The sequence below is a fragment of the Phalangium opilio genome, unplaced genomic scaffold, assembly GCF_054372755.1.
Source record: "Phalangium opilio isolate 3A_F unplaced genomic scaffold, DU_Popi_V2 ptg000217l_1, whole genome shotgun sequence".
NCBI lineage: Eukaryota > Metazoa > Arthropoda > Arachnida > Opiliones > Phalangiidae > Phalangium > Phalangium opilio.
In genome coordinates, this window is record NW_028324218.1 from 8,979,679 (window position 1) to 8,996,074 (window position 16,396).

The 16,396-nt window shown below is 38.0% G+C and overlaps 3 protein-coding genes across 5 annotated transcripts; 1 reads left to right on the forward strand and 2 right to left on the reverse strand.

Moving 5' to 3' along the window:
• The first annotated feature begins 1,123 nt into the window (after positions 1–1,123).
• On the forward strand, positions 1,124–2,031 carry LOC149616131 (uncharacterized). The gene is made up of 3 exons (XM_089856154.1): positions 1,124–1,193; positions 1,574–1,695; positions 1,777–2,031. Exons 1-3 carry the CDS (start codon positions 1,124–1,126, stop codon positions 2,029–2,031), a joined length of 447 nt encoding a protein of 148 aa, XP_089712280.1.
• A 904-nt stretch (positions 2,032–2,935) lies between these two features.
• Positions 2,936–7,591, reverse strand: 128up (GTP-binding protein 128up). 2 transcript variants are annotated; one of them, XM_089856225.1, is made up of 8 exons: positions 7,405–7,591; positions 7,133–7,298; positions 5,706–5,906; positions 5,470–5,639; positions 4,115–4,413; positions 3,913–4,035; positions 3,701–3,796; positions 2,936–3,029 (listed from the first exon to the last, which is right to left on the reverse strand). In XM_089856225.1, the coding sequence occupies exons 1-8, from the start codon at positions 7,444–7,446 to the stop codon at positions 3,023–3,025; spliced, it is 1,104 nt and encodes a 367-aa protein (XP_089712351.1). In that variant the 5' UTR covers positions 7,447–7,591; the 3' UTR covers positions 2,936–3,022. The 2 variants fall into 2 exon arrangements, with proteins under 2 accessions (XP_089712351.1, XP_089712352.1); XM_089856226.1 differs by lacking the exon at positions 2,936–3,029 and having other exon boundaries at positions 3,697–3,796.
• Positions 7,592–12,612: 5,021 nt separating this feature from the next.
• Positions 12,613–15,561, reverse strand: LOC149616133 (uncharacterized). Of its 2 annotated transcripts, none has more exons than XM_089856305.1 (4): positions 15,032–15,561; positions 13,655–13,947; positions 12,914–13,077; positions 12,613–12,822 (listed from the first exon to the last, which is right to left on the reverse strand). In XM_089856305.1, exons 1-2 carry the CDS (start codon positions 15,441–15,443, stop codon positions 13,703–13,705), a joined length of 657 nt encoding a protein of 218 aa, XP_089712431.1. In that variant the 5' UTR covers positions 15,444–15,561; the 3' UTR covers positions 12,613–12,822; positions 12,914–13,077; positions 13,655–13,702. The 2 variants fall into 2 exon arrangements, with proteins under 2 accessions (XP_089712431.1, XP_089712430.1); XM_089856304.1 differs by having other exon boundaries at positions 13,643–13,947; positions 15,032–15,559.
• Positions 15,562–16,396: the final 835 nt, after the last annotated feature.

The following is a 16,396-nucleotide window of genomic DNA, read 5'->3' on the forward strand; positions in this document are numbered from 1 at the left end:
TAAAAATGCGATTGTAAGTGGAATTCATGCTGTCCTTGATATTCCACCTTTGTTTAGAAAATGGATCGAATTGATTAAACATTTATTCTCGGTTATTACGAATCAACCGTCAATTATTTTAAAGGGCTTTGATTTCTTATTAAAAGTTGCCCTACCGAACTTAGAAGCACTGACAAACTTGATGAATATTCCTAACGTTGGTTAATTTATTTAACATTTTGTGAAATACATGGCATGTTGTATAAAAGATAAAACTATGTAATGAATAAAAAAGTTTAAAAAAATAAAGGCGTAAATATTTTACCTCTCCGAATGACGATCACGTCACGGAGAGGTATTGAACTGGATGTGTCTGTTTGTGTGTTTTGTCTGTCACCGCGTTCACAGTTGGAAAAGCGGAGCGAATGAATGCATAAGTTGTGGCCTCCCCCCTGTGTTTGCTTCCCTGAAGGAATTACAGAAATTTTCTTTAGCAAAAAGCAATGTCAAGAGTTAGAATCCGCAAACTTTGGGACTGTTGACATTGCAATCTTACCCATCCTTTAACATGGATGGAAAATTCAAAAGACATAAAAAATCTTAAAAACGTGGCCCCCGGTTAAGACGCAGCTTTTGAAACATCACACCCCAACGGTGAAGAATGAAACTAATAAACTAGGCTCGGACGAATGAATATACAACCTTATTGGGGGGCCCCTTGACGTACTAATATTAATAATTATAAAAATTACGGCTCAACTGAGATAATATGAAACACAAAACTAAATGTACCCTTCGAGTTGTATTATTATCATTCTGTGCCATAAATAATAGCATCAGGTGTTAGTTATTTATGGATAGCCACTTCGAAAACCATGATTTTAAATTCACCCGCCAGCAGTTTTAACACTGATTCACTGAAGAACATAAACTACATTGAAAGCATAATATAGTGCTAAACTTTCTACACGTGTCATATAATAAAAATGAAAACTCTACAATACCAAATAACTTTAACTGTCAATTGAAAACTTACACTCCACATAAACTATTTCAAAACTATATCACAATGGTTTGAAAAGCTTAAATACTCCAAACTGCAATAGAAAGTTGTACCAGTTAACAACTCGGAGTCGGAATCAACATGTTGCTGCTCTACATTTTAATATCCGTGGCTGCCTGTCTTCTAACGCACACTGAATGCGCTGATCCAGGTATGACCGAGTAAAAATTGAAATTTAAACAAACGCGACCAAATCCATTCAAAATTTAAGCAAATTTTAAAGAATAGGTCCAGATGTCTAACGGAACCCAACTTAATCTAGATTAGATTATATTCACGAAAGAACCGAATTATTTTGGAAATATGTAACTGAAAATTAGAAAAGATGTCTCCATAGCAATCAGAGCGAATTATTCAATATTGTTTACGCTACAATATTATTATAATGCTCATTAAGTTTTATTTAATATTTTATCCGACAAGATAAAACTTTCAGAATTAATATTTTCAAAAAAGTTAAACAGAATTTTGCATGGAAAATTTGGGCCAAACCAAGCGGTCAAGCCATTCAACGGGTACATTTCTTTACAGTAGTGAAACCAACAGCTGCTACAGTTCCTGTTGAAAATGCGACTGGTTCCGGAATCAATTCAATAAAAAATATTGTGGAAATTATCGGCGAAACGGTCAAAAACGTCAGGAAAATTGTCGAGGTTTGAATAATTTTTTAATGTCATTTTAACTTTATAATGAAATATGAAGTATTTATAAACACCACTTTTCTATTATAAAAGGAAACGTTGGCTGAATCTAAAACACCGGACACGCAGAAACGAGCGGTTAAATTGAATATGGCAAAGCAGATCGTATATTCAGTGTTGGATAACATTGAGAAATCAATTCTTCAAGGAACAACTACCGCATCAACAGCGGCAGTTAAAGGAAGCACTCCTTCATCAACAGACGCTGTTAAAGGAACCACTCCTTCATCAACAGCCAAAGCTAAAGAGAGTACTTCCGCTCCAGCAACAACTAAGAAAGCTACATGATAGGCATAACACCCGCGTGACAGTAAATATGTACTGTTTAATATACGTGAATAAAAACGTTGAAAATTATTTTGAAATCTCCTATTTCACCCTGAGTAATTGTCCACAAGTTCAGTTTGGAGACAATTTTGCATCGTGTGTAATATTGTAATTTTCGAAGCGTTGATACAGGTTGGGATGGAACCAAAGTTTGTAAGATAGGTTCCATGTTTAAGTACATATTGTGGGAAATTTAGCAAACTGTAAATGGCAAACGAAAATCGATGTAACTGAAAGCATAAGTTCAAAAGATGTTCCATAAGTTTTTCATTGGTTTCTGAGAGCTTGTCATGAAGTGACGTAAGTAAAACGTCATATTTTCTAGTAAAGCGACGCTTGGTTAGGCGTTGTCAAAAGCTTAGGACAGACTAAATAGGAAGATAGACTGCAAAACCCAGTGTAGTCAAATCTCGTGTCGTTCTCCCTTGAACTAGCTTTCAGTTGTTGTATGTAGTGTCATATTTATGGAACATATCTTATAAACCTATGGTGAAACCAATGAGATACCGTTTGATTATTTGAGGTGGGCCGAACTTTGGTCCGACTGTGGATTACAGATATCTCAAAACACAATGGAAGAATAAATTCGTCAAACTGTTTCACTTCTATCGAGTAATATAAAATACTCAAAATAACACATGGTTTCTTGCACAAAAGACCCAAATAAATGTAAACAAGCTGGCCAAGTTATGGAAGAAATGGCAGATTGAAATGAAGTCAGAGCCATCTAGTTAACGAATAAACGAAAAAACGGAACTAATCTTTGAAATTTTGCACGGAAGTCAAGAATTCAATGTATATTCTATTCTTATTCAGGCGAAATTAAATAATTTGACACAACAACAAAATAATACACAAACAAAACTTTAGTTTCAATTACAAGAATTTTATTTAAAATTAAATATATATAGCTTATAAAGTCAGCATACATTTAAGTCCTCATCCAATATAATTAGACCCTAATTAAAATAAAGATAAGTTAACACCTTAAAAAAAGAGAAAGCCTTGAAGAGAGTATCAAGCACATATTTCCCCCAATCTATATAAATCAAAGTCCTGACTGACTGACTGACTGATAATCAACGCCCAGCCCAAACCGCTTGCCCTAGAAGGCTGAAACTTTGCAGGAACGTTACTCATAAGTAGTAGGCGCGTACTAAGAAAGGTTTTTCCAATCCGCCGCCATCTTAAAAAATGGCGCCCAGAAATGTATAAAAATCTTCTCTATGCAACAAAGTCCGCGCGTTTCAACCGATTTCGCAAATATTTAGTACACTGCTTTCCTTTAACCTATAGACGGGCTGAATGCTCTTTTGGGCTCGATTTGTTGCCATCTTTTAAAATGGCGGCCAGAAATTTAAAAACCCTTCTTTATGGAATAATGTCCGCATGAAAAGTAATAAAAAAATGTTCAGACGGGCTGACGGGCAACGCCGAGTGCCTTGGCTCCTAGGGTGCTACAAAAAAATGGTCGTCAGTAAAATCTGCCCATTCTTTGTATCATTTTGATGGAAGTTCTTATTATACGCGAGCGACGCCGCGGGTAACAGCTAGTATTATATAAATGATTTGTCTATTTCTAATTAATTTGCTTGATACTGTCTTAAGGTGTGTCCCATGTATGTCTTACTTCTTAATCACTTGAACTACATCTTCGTCATTTAGTACGTGTTCTCTACCAACTTTTTGGGGAAAATGCTTAACAGAAGAACCCCAAACCAAAGCGCTGTAAAAATGATATCAATTTTGAAAACAATGTTTTCTTATACTTTTTACCGGGATACCACGCTTCTGAAATGCAATGCAATGTTGGAACTGAACCTAAAAATAAATTTTCTCTACCATTTAAATTCTTTCATGATAGTTCTGTGCAGTTTGTTACAAAAATCTTCAACAGTTTTCCTTTCAATAGACAAAATAACCGGAGCTTCGTAATCAGGGAGCTGACCTTTAGGTTTTGTGTAACTAAATAAACAAAGAACAGTTTAAAAACGCCAGTGCATTATTGTATGCAATGCAATGCAAATTCTTGCATTAAACTTACATTCGAGTTAATTTTAAATATTCCCAAGCTTTTTCTAACAAATCATCAAAATTCCATTTATGATGGGCTGATATTGGAACACAATGGGGGATTTGATAAATTATGTCTAATTCCTCGATGGATATCTGATCAATTTTATTCAAACAATAGATGCAAGGGATGTAAACACGATTCCCTTCAATTACGTCGATTAAATCATCAGTAGTTGCGTCACATTTCAGTACCACATCAGCATTAGAAATACGGTACTCAGCTAATATAGCTTTCACTGTATCCATATCCAATTCAGATTGGCTTGCCTAATACATTAACTGGTTTAGTATGTTGGTAGATTTGAGGTTATAGGCTCTTCTAAAGATTAAACTAGGCATTTTGTGATTAAAATTCATACAACAATGGATAATAATCAACACTATATGTGTAATTATCCAGCTATGATTGAAAAAATGCCTCAAAACTTCAACAGGGTTGCCACGGAATTTTTAGAACAAAATTCCCTGACTTTTCCAGGTTTTCCCTGACCTTTTTCTGACATTTTCCCTGACCTTTTTCTGAGATTTTCCCTGACCTTTTTCTGAGATTTTCCCTGACCTTTTTCTGAGATTTTCCCTGACCTTTTTCTGAGATTTTCCCTGCCCTTTTTCTGAGATTTCCCCTGACCTTTTTCTGAGATTTTCCCTGACCTTTTTCTGAGATTTTCCCTGACCTTTTTCTGAGATTTTCCTTGACCTATTTCTGAGATTTTCCCTGACCTATTTCTGAGATTTTCCCTGACCTATTTCTGAGATTTTCCCTGACCTTTTTCTGATATTCTCCCCGACCTTTTTCTGAGATTTCCCCGACATTTTTCTGAGATTTCCCCTGACATTTTTCTGAGATTTCCCCTGACCTTTTTCTGAGATTCTCCCCGACCTATTTCTGAGATTTTCCCTGACCTTTCTCTGAGATTTTCCCTGACCTTTTTCTGAGATTTTCCCCCGACCTTTTTCTGAGATTTTCCCCCGACCTTTTTCTGATATTCTCCCTGACCTTTTTCTGAGATTTTCCCTGACCTTTTTCTAAGATTTTCCCTGACCTTTTTCTAAGATTTTCCCTGACCTTTTTCTAAGATTTTCCCTGACCTTTTTCTAAGATTTTCCCTGACCTTTTCGGCCCATTTTTAAATTCCCTGACTTTTCCAGGTTTTCCCTGACCCGTGGCAACCCTGTCAAAACTTTAAAATAGTTTTATTGCTTTTGAAAGGTTTTAACACCAAGGTACTTTAAAGGCTTATATGTGCATGTATTTAACGACAAATTGCGCAATTTAACCCATATATCACTGCAATATTAACAAAAAAGCAAGGTATATCTCACAAGTGTCTGCAAATTGATGCCACCCTTATCTTTCCTTCTTACAACAACACCAGGTGGTTCTTTGTTCAATCTTATTCCAAAACCTTCAATTTCCCTTTCTATAATCTTTTTATGTTGTAACGGTTTAAGAACATCCAATACAATGAAAATAAGACTACAAGTTCTTGCCACTAAATAATTAACAGGTGTTGAGATTTAACATTTAAAGTTATAAGGTATTAACCTCAAGTTCTTACCGGCAATAACTTGCCTCCCTCTGCCTTTACCATCCTTAGCACCTTCAATAATACCAGGCAAATCAAGCAATTGTATTTTAGCTCCCTTATACTTAATAACCCCTGGTACAGTTGTCAAAGTTGTAAACTCATAAGCAGCAACTTCAGAGTATACGCCAGCTAACGTTGTCATCAGCGTTGACTTTCCAACTGATGGAAAGCCTGTAAAAATATAATACATCTTCAGAGTTTGCTTGTTTATAAAGGTGATTTACAGGGTTCATACAACTTTTGGAAAACAAATTTCCCTGAGATTTCCAGGTTTTTCCCCATATACTTCCCTGAGTTTTCCAGGTTTTTCCCGTATATGGAGTATCCAACGGAGCAAATGTTAACGAAGAAGGGGGGGGGGAATCAAAGGGCATCCCCGTAGCTCTAATATAACCAGAGTTATAACCCTCCAAAGTATAGTGTAATGTTAATCCTATGGAGGGTATGTTCATGAACAATTTGCTTAGTTACTTGGCCCCTGTTTGTCGCAACCCTACGTTTTTAGTATGGTTGGATGGGGGACAAATAAGACTATGAAATACTCGAAGGACATCCCAGTATCTCTAGTAGAACCAGAGTTATGAGCCTCCAAAGTTTAGTGTAATGTTAATCCTATGGAGGGTATGTTTATGAACATTTTGCTTAATTACTCGGCCCCTGTTTGTCGCAACCCCAAGTTTTTAGTATGGTTGGATGGGGGACAAATAAGACTATGAGATACTCGAAGGACATCCCAGTATCTCTAGTAGAACCAGAGTTATGAGCCTCCAAAGTTTGGTGTAATGTTAATCCTATGGAGGGTATGTTCATGAACAATTTGCTTAGTTACTCGGTCGCTGTTTGTCGCAACCCCAAGTTTTTAGTATGGTTGGATGGGGGCAAATAGGACTATAACATACTAAAAGGACATCCCCGTATCTTTAGTAGAACCAGAGTTATGAGCCTCCAAAGTTTTGTGTAATGTTAATCCTATGGAGGGTATGTTCATGAACAATTTGCTTAGTTACTCGGTCGCTGTTTGTCGCAACCCCAAGTTTTTAGTATGGTTGGATGGGGGACAAATAAGACTATGAGATACTCGAAGGACATCCCAGTATTCTTAATAGAACCAGAGTTATGAGCCTCCAAAGTTTAGTGTAATGTTAATCTTATGGAGGGTATGTTTATGAACATTTTGCTTAATTACTCGGCCCCTGTTTGACGCAAATTTCCCTGATTTCCCTGAATTTTACTAAAAATTCTAAATTTCCCTGAGTTTTCCCTGAGGTTTTTCTCAACTATTTATTTCCCTGATTTTTCCAGGTTTTTCTCAACTATTTATTTCCCTGATTTTTCCAGGTTTTCCCTGTTTTACAGGCTTGTATGAACCCTGATTTAGCTTTAGGTGTATAATTTACCAATAAAACCAATTCTAGCATCTCCAGTTTTAGCAACATCGAAACCTTCACCTGGGCCTCCACCACCACCTTTAGGGGTGATGAGCTCTCGTCGAAGTTTGGCTAAACGGGCTTTAAGAAGACCCAAATGACCCATAGTTGCCTTATTCCTTTGGGTTCGGGCCATCTTTATTGTGAAATAATTAAAATTGTTGAAGTATGTAAGTAACAATATGATAACGGAATTTTTTTACTACCCCTAAGCCTTTGCATAAATATAAAAAAAACCTTACCTCGGCCTCAATTTGGGCGATTTTTTCTAATACTCCACTCATTTTAAGTTATAGTGTCTTCAATAACTCAATTAAATTAATAATGATAATAATTTCAACCGTAAAGGGCCAAAATTATGAAAACATTCTAACATGCAGCACAATGTGACAAGTTGACAACGTTGTCCGTCGTCGGCAGGGATGCCAGATTGAAAACCTTCAACCCGCCAAAATCAAATTGGAAACAAGCCCAAAAAGCCGCCAATCGGTGTTTCGAAAAGAAGCCCAAAAACTGACTAAGATCTAAACTATCCAGCCCAAAAACAAGCCAAAAATTTATCGTGAAAATTTGGAATTTTTTTTAGAAATTTTAATGCAAATTCTACACTGACACCTTTTTAAAAACGCAAAACAAAATGAAATCATTTTATTTAATCGTGATTTATAAGCCGCTCAAAAGGTTTGGCAGCACCATTTGTCAGTTTTTTGGGCATTCTAATGATCTTCCCTATTGGCGGTATTTTAAGTACAGCAAGCCAAAGAAAAACCCCGACAAGCCCAATAGCCCTTTTCGCATGTCGGAGGGTAAAAGTGGGGGAAAATGCGAGGCGCATGCGTGTTAGTAACAACGTGGATAAAATAGCAGACTACGGTCTTAGCCTCCGCGTATTTCCTCATTATTTTAGAGGCATCAACTTTGCCATTAAATCTGATCATTTTCGACACATTTTCTTGATTTTTTTTCTTAGAAATTTGGAGAAAAAGTGGAATAAAATTCATTTAAGCCAGTGGTTTTTTAGTTCAATTTTGTAGCATTGTTCAATTATTTTTTTTTCATATGATTCTTAAGCCTTTGCACTATGCCTGGATGCTGTGTTGTGGTAGTGGGTGGGATGCAAGAATCAGTCGTATAAAGTAAAGAGGGATGGTAAAACAGTGGAAATTAAATTTCACAGAATTGTTGTGAAAAGGAGAACGAGTTATAAAACGAAAATGTTGGAACACCAAAGACGGAGATAACATGCATTTCGTTAGTGGGTATCGGACCCCGGTCGGGAATCGGCGGCCCTCGCGGGGAAAGCGCTCTTTTTTTGAGGGGTCGCTCTCGTGGTTTTGCCCGGCCCTGCTTGGATACCGACATTATTTATGAAGCCGACACTAAGCCTTGGTCATTAAGGGAAATATTTTCGATATTATAATTTTTTAAGCTTCAATGTGCATGTGTTCTCTACAGTAGGATTTAAATATAATTCCCATATTTTTACAAACTTATTTAAGTTCCAATATTTTGAGTTTATCATAGTTTAGCTTCAAATTCACTCCGTTACCTACAGTCCCAGCTATTTCTCCGTAGGCCGATGGCGTCGTCTGCTATTTTATCCACGGCGCACGACAAGCGCATGCGCGCATAAATTTGCGAAAAGGTCTATTTCCAGCCAACAGCCAGCCCTTTTATTTCAAGCCAATATTTTTGAGACGAAGCCCAATTGGCGGCTTTCCAGCCCAATATGGCAACCCTGATGGCGGTAGTTGGTGCTTGGTGGAGACGACGTAGCACTATCAAAGCAGACGATAAAGAGATTTATTAACCATAACGTCCATAACGCCTAACTTCATAACTTCGCCTACGACATTATATTCCCCGCCAATTTTGAATGTGCAATTCTGGGTGTTGTAATCTTAATATTTATTTGATTAAAAACCATTATCATTAAAACATTTTAAACCTTCCTCGGACCATTGAATACTTAAAACACATCACTTATTGTAGTTACAGTAGAAACCAAGCAACAGAAAAAAATGAGTTCGTATTTTTCAAGATTTTTAATTAGAAGCAAAAGACACTATTAGCGTCAATGCATAGTAATTATCATATAACGGTTTTTTATAGTATTCTAACTGGCTAGTAACGATTCGCGTGATCAGGTGTGCTGTGTTTTGTAATAATTTGGTTATTTATGATAGTAATATGTATTTTGCAAAAAAAATAATAATAAAAAATAAATAAAAAAATAAAAAATGAATGAAATTAGTTGGGGCAAGCAAACCCTATGAGGTCTGCTCGGTTTTTTTGGATCCGTTTTACGTAATTCCCTTAATGTTTTTTACTATTTTTGGTACGCATAAGGCCTACTGAAAAAATAGTTCAATTTCCGGTAGTAAAATAGTTCCACATTTCAGTATCATTTTACCTAGCTTGAAATTGGTGAGTTATTCGCCTCGTTTGCGGTAGTCAACAGGCCGCGTTTTTGCTTAAGGCGAGAGGTATCGATGAGTCATTGTAATGTAATGGATGCACAAAAGTAACTAAATCTTTATTAATATTTCAAACAACGGAGTTATTTTAAAGTAAGAAAGGCCCAATCATGATGGTAATGTCAGCATCTGAAGACGAATCCGAAGGAGAAGATACTAATAAAATTGCAACGGAAACCCGAGTCAACGACGAATTAGATGGAATTTTACAAAGTTTGGAGGAATCTCCGCGAGATTCAAGTTGTAGCCGAAAGATTGTTAATAACAGCAAGAGATTCAGAAGCTTGAATGATGAAGATTTGATTGAACTTGGTCCCAAGACAAAACGTTATCGTGCTAACTTCCCCATTAATCGACAAAATGAAAAAGACAGCGCAAGTACCAGTAAGCCAGAAAGTGTTGGAAAAGACACGAAAACTGTCTGCATGGAGAAAACTTCAGATGAGACAGGAATTGTTCCGGCTGAAAATCCATCTGGTCTGGAATCGGCCAACGCAAATAGTGGAAGAAAAATAGCACCGAAAAACCCATTGCCTTGGCCTATTAGGGCACTCATTATCAGAAGGGCCAAAGCTAAAGCTGAACTCATGAAAAAAGCCCAGATTGACGCGGACCTCGATAAAAACACCAAGACGGACGCGGACCTTGATAAAATCGAAAAGGCTGAAGCGGACCTCGTGAAAAATGGAAAGGCTAAAGCGGACCTCGTGAAAAACGTTAAGGCTAAAGCGGACCTCGTGAAAAACGTTAAGGCTAAAGCAGACCTCGTGAAAATCGAAAAGGCTAAAGCGGACCTCGTGAAAAACGTTAAGGCTAAAGCGGACCTCGTGAAAAACGTTAAGGCTAAAGCGGACCTCGTGAAAAAATCCAAGGCTAAAGCGGACCGCGACAAAAAAGACAGGGCTTACGAGGACCTAGCGAATAAAGCCCAGACTGACTCTGTACTTCTGAAAAAAACCCAGACTGACTCTGACCTAATGAAAAAAACCGAGATTGGCTCTGACCTAATGAAAAAAACCGAGATTGGCTCTGACCTAATGAAAAAAACCGAGACTGTCGCGGACCTCTTTAAAAACGCCAAGACTGACGCGGACCTCGTGAAAATGGTCAAGGCTAAAGCGAACCTCAAGAAGAAAGCCCAGACTGACGCGTATCTCGTGAAAAAAGCCAAGGCTAAAGCGGAATTGTTGAAAAAGGCCAAGACTGAAGCTGGTATTAAATTAGAGAAGACCCAGTCCGCTTCTGATGTCAAAGACCCTATAATGAAGAAAGAAGTAGTTACTGATAGCAGCAGCGAAGACGATGTCGTATTATCGAAGAGAATCCAGAATTACCAGAAAAAACATAACAATAAGGTTTTGGCCGTCGTCGACTTGACGAGAGTCAAACAGGAGCCAATTGACAGTGACGATGTGTCAATAGTTCCAGCAAAACAAGGCAGCCGAATGAAAACCGAACCAATTGATTTGTACAAAACAAGCAGCAACATGGATAACAATAAAAATGTCTTGAAAGACCTTGAAGATATATGGTTCGTGGATTCAGACAACGATAATGACGTCTCAATTGTTGAAATTAAGGACGGAAAACCTTTGTTTAATGTCATCACCACGTTTGATAAAAAATTTCAATCCGAATGTCAAAAACTTCAGAAAGATTATGCGACGACTTTGGACGGAATCATGAAGCACTTTGAGACGAAAAAGATGACAGATTTCGAAATAGCGAAACGCATGTTCACAATTTACAGGATACTCACCGATGGACCAGTGAAAAGTCGCATGTTGCTTAGCTCTATTCTGGGCAGATGCACTTACACTGACTTGAAGGCCGATAAAAACCCGCGAAGAGTTAGCATAAATGTTACCGCACTCGGAGAAAAATATCCGGGTAGCGGGTCTGACAAAAAGAAAGCCAAGTCCTCAGCTTGTCAAAATGCCTTGGCCAACGCATTTGGAATTTATTTGGACGAATCATCAAGATTGATAAACCCTCTACCAAACAGCAAGCAAATGACAGAGTATGCCGGAAATTACGGTATAAGAAGAAGCCTTGAAGAGCAAATTGGCAATCATCCAGCTGGATTGTTCATACCCATGAAAAGTATCAAGACATTTGCCGAACAAGTAATTTCGACTACCAGTAACGATGTCGCGGCTTTGTCAAGCTCTCGACCAGCTACCAGTGAAAAAATCCTAAACACCATTGCTAAAGCTGTAAATCAAGGAGCTGCTTATATCATTCCTAAGAAGTCTACAAAGAATGAAAAAGCCATAGTGACGAGTCTGACGACAAAGGACAATTCAACAGCCGTCGTGAAAAGACAAATGGAACCGGTGCCTAGTACTTCAGGGTTAAGTAAAAGCAACGTATCAGAAATAAAGAAGTCGGGATCCAGTACGACTTTCAAACAGATGGAACCAAGGCCCACCAAGACTAGCAAACAGGATGAATCAAAAACCACAAAGAATGAAAAGACCGTTCAACAGCCGGACAATTCAACAGCCGTCGTGAAAAGACAAATGGAACCGGTGCCTAGTACTTCAGGGTTGAGTAGAAGCAACGTATCAGAAACAAAGAAGTCGAGATCCAGTATGACTTCCAAACAGATGGAACCAAGGCCCATCAAGGAAGAATCAAAATTCACTAAGGCTTCCGGATGGAATGGAGCCGTATCGACAAACAAGTACAATTCATTGTTAAACATAACCCATGATTAACAGAAAAGGCCTTGGATTGAGTAGAGAATATAATTTTGTGAACTGTTTAAGTTCTATATCATTATTCTTATAATTTTGCTTAGTTTATTTTTATCCTAGCAATTAATAACTAGGGTTAAAGCTTATGTTTGATATTTTTTTGTTAAAATATTCCTCAAACTTATAAACTTCAAAGATTCGAGACGTTTCTACAAAATTGCTTGTAACCTCTTCGCTTAAAAAGCGTGTCCGCTACATGCTAATAAAGATTATATAAACTTACAAAAATATTTTGCTTTTTATTGAAAAATAAAGTTGCATCATTCGAATTCATTTAATTCTGTCTCTTAAATACCACCAAATTAAGAGGGTCAATTATTTCTTTCTACCCTCTTTGATACCACAGACATCGTGAACACCTTCGATGGACCATCAAGTTGATGGATGGATTTTGTTTTTAGGCAAACGAAATTGAAATATATTTCTGCAAGAGTTAATTTGTGATTGTAGATTGTGTTGATTTTCTACGATTTACGGTGAGAGAAAAAAAATGTAAGCAAAACTAGAAATTGCACCTTTTGGTGTCGTTGTCACTGGGCAGCCATTTCTCTAGTTTATATGGCATTCTTCGTAACGTTATAGTGCATGCGAGTCACTGTATAGCATTAGATCGTTGTTGAATGTTGTACAACCTTAGCACATTGGCGACCACACGGAGTATTGCGAAATTATTTTTGCCCTAGTTAAAAATCGAAGAAAATCATCATCATCATACTGGCTTTGAATATGCTAAGGTTTTAAATTGACTGGGTATAGCTAAAACCGTTTTTGCAATACTTTACAAATTAATTAAAATAAAATACTTAAGACTTAATTGTTTTTGATGAAACTTGGTAAAGGCATACCATGGATAAAGAATGCGCGTGCGGAAATTTGTTTTCACGCTATAGGATCGGCAACTCCCTATCTCGAACGACAGCTTATTCTGTATATACTCTGTTACAACATCGGTTGTCAGCACGCGTAAAGCTAGGTCTCTACGTAATCTAGCCTTGCGCGTGCTGTCAAGAGAGAAAAAACTTCAGGATCTTCAGGATTTAAAATCGTTTAAAATATCCTGAAGTTTTTCGTCTCTTGTCAGCACGCGCAAAGCTAGATTACATAGAGACCTAGGTTTGCGCGTGCTGACAACCGATGTTGTAACAGAGTATATACAGAATAAGCTGTCGTTCGAGATAGGGAGTTGCCTATCCTGTAGCGTGAAAACAAATTTCCTCACGCGCATGCTTTATCCATGGGCATACCTTGAATATTACTTGTTAATTTGAAAATATGTCGAAATGAACTTCGCTGTAGTTTTAAAGTTATTTGATGTGCTGGACCACCAAAAACCGCATGCTTCTTCTAGTGGAAATTTTGCAATGACTAGGCCTAGTATCTTCCAAGTCAAGACCTGAAGGTGAATAGCTTGTATCAAGTGGGTCATCAACACTGATATCAGATTCAGATTCAGATTCAGTCATTTCATCTTCGATCATAGTTGAATTAGAATTTGAATATGTTTGAGTTCCCACATCAACCATTTCCACGGTTTTTTCCGTTTGACATTCTAAATGAAAGCAGTCTAAGATTAATTAAACTTGGCAAAAACCGTATCATGGATAAAGAATGCGCGTGAGGAAATTTGTTTTCACTCTACAGGATAGGCAACTCCCTATCTCGGACGACAGCTTATTCTGTATATACTCTGTTACAACATCGGTTGTCAGCACGCGTAAAGCTAAGTCTCTATGTAACGTAGCTTTGTACGTGCTGTCAAGAGACAAAAAACTTATGGATCTTCAGGATTTGAAATATCCACGAGTTTTTTTAGCTCGAGTGCACGGACCTCTAGGCCTTAGTTGTAGGCAATTTCACACGTATTTGAAACTAAGGCCTAGAGGTCCGTGCACTCGAGCTAAAAAAACTGGCGGATATTTTAAATCCTGAAGATCCTGAAGTTTTTCGTCTCTTGACAGCACGTACAAAGCTACGTTACATAGGGACCCAGCTTTGCGCGTGCTGACAACCGATGTTGTAATCTATACAGTATAAATCAAAGTCCAGACTGACTGACTGATAATCAACGCCCAGCCCAAACCACTTGCCCTAGAAGGCTGAAAATTTGCAGGAACGTTACTCATAAGTAGTAGGCGCGTACTAAGAAAGATGTTTCCAATCCGCCGCCATCTTTAAAAATGGCGCCTAGAAATGTAAAAAATCTTGTATATGCAACAAAGTCCGCGCGTTTCAACCGATTTCGCAAATATTTAGTACACTGGTTTCCTTTAACCTATAGACGGGCTGAATGCTCTTTTGGGCTCGATTTGTTGCCATCTTTTAAAATGGCGGCCAGAAATTTAAAACCCTTCTTTATGGAATAATGTCCGCGTGAAAAGTAATAAAAAAATGTCCCGACGGGCAACGCAGAGTGCCTTAGCTCCTAGGGTGCTACAAAAATATTAGGCATCAGTAAAATCTACCCATTCTTTGTATCATTTTGATGGAAGTTCTTATTACACGCGAGCGACGCCGCGGGTAACAGAATAAGCTGTCGTTCGAGATAGGAAGTTGCCTAACCTATAACGTGAATAAAATTTCCGCACGCGCATTCTTTATCCATGACCATATCTTATTTATGAAGATTATAAAACCTTTATGTCGCCTAAATTTCCGAGTCTGAGTACGAACACTTGTGCCACGACTATGAACTTGGATGTATTTGTCTTTAGTTATGACCTTTTTGGTAGGATTGGTCTTTGGCAAATTGTCGCGACGCGGTGGATATTTAAGAAAAATAGTTGGGATAGCCGACTTAATTAAACGTTGAGTTTTTTTGGGCATATAAGTTCTAATCATCTCGGGGTGATATTGGAAAGAGTCATTAGTGAAGTGAGATGAACACACGAGAGATCTAGGTTTTGGTGTCCAGTTTGGTCTATCAATGTTTTCTAACCATTTTGCTGCTAAAGCAGCGTCTTTTGGAAAACTATGAAACGATACGGACTTATTTAAGTTATTGTTTTTACACTCTGGAACGACACAAATCGAACTGGGTTTAGACATCTTATAATAACTATAAACAAACTTTTACTTAAGTTAAAACCGCGCTCTTAACTTTAACTTTTAACTTTTAAGGGCCAGAAACCGTGTTGCCGTTAACCCTTGGCCACTCTCTCTGCTATCAGACGATTCAAACTCAGCCACCCAGAGCTTACTGGCGTGAAGGCTGACGGTGAAGCCAAAGAGAATATAGGGGAGGAGTTGAAGCTCCCCCGCTCCACAAGGCTAAATTACATTGTTGCCCCTAAATTATACTAGTGGTACGAGGGAGTTTCCGGCTCAGTCGCGCCACCTACGATACCGTTTAATGTCTCAAACGGAAATGTCTCGGTACTGCGCATTGAAGATGCGCGGTAGAAAAGAGCAACAAGATCTTCCCCTCTTTCTACTCCTCCCCTATATTCTCTTTGGTGAAGCCCTCCGCCCTGCTCGAGAATAGAGACGCGTATAGGCAAAGAGAGTATAGGGGAGGAGTGGAAAGAGGGGAAAATCTCTTTTCTACCGCGCATCTTCAATGCGCAGTACCGAGGCATTTCCGTTTGAGACATTAAATGGTATCGTAGGTGGCGCGACTGAGCCGGAAACTCCCTCGTACCACTAGTAAACTATAATTTAGGGGCAACATTGTAATTTAGCCTTATGGAGCAGGGGAGCTTCAACTCCTCCCCTATACTCTCTTTGGTATAGGATTCCCGCGCTTATTTTCCTCACGTGGATACTCCATAGTGATGTCATCAAAAGGGCGAAAACAAGCTCGACAAGACAAAATTATTGATATATCGGAACTGAGTTTTCGTGATTTTTCAATGGATTTTAAAAATAGAAACTTTGGTTCAATTATATTAAAAACTTGATATTTTGGAAGTAAAGACTTGAAAGTGCAACATAATACTACTTTCGTTGTAAAATATGATGTGAAATTGTCAATTCCCATACCCTTTAACATTACGGGAAGG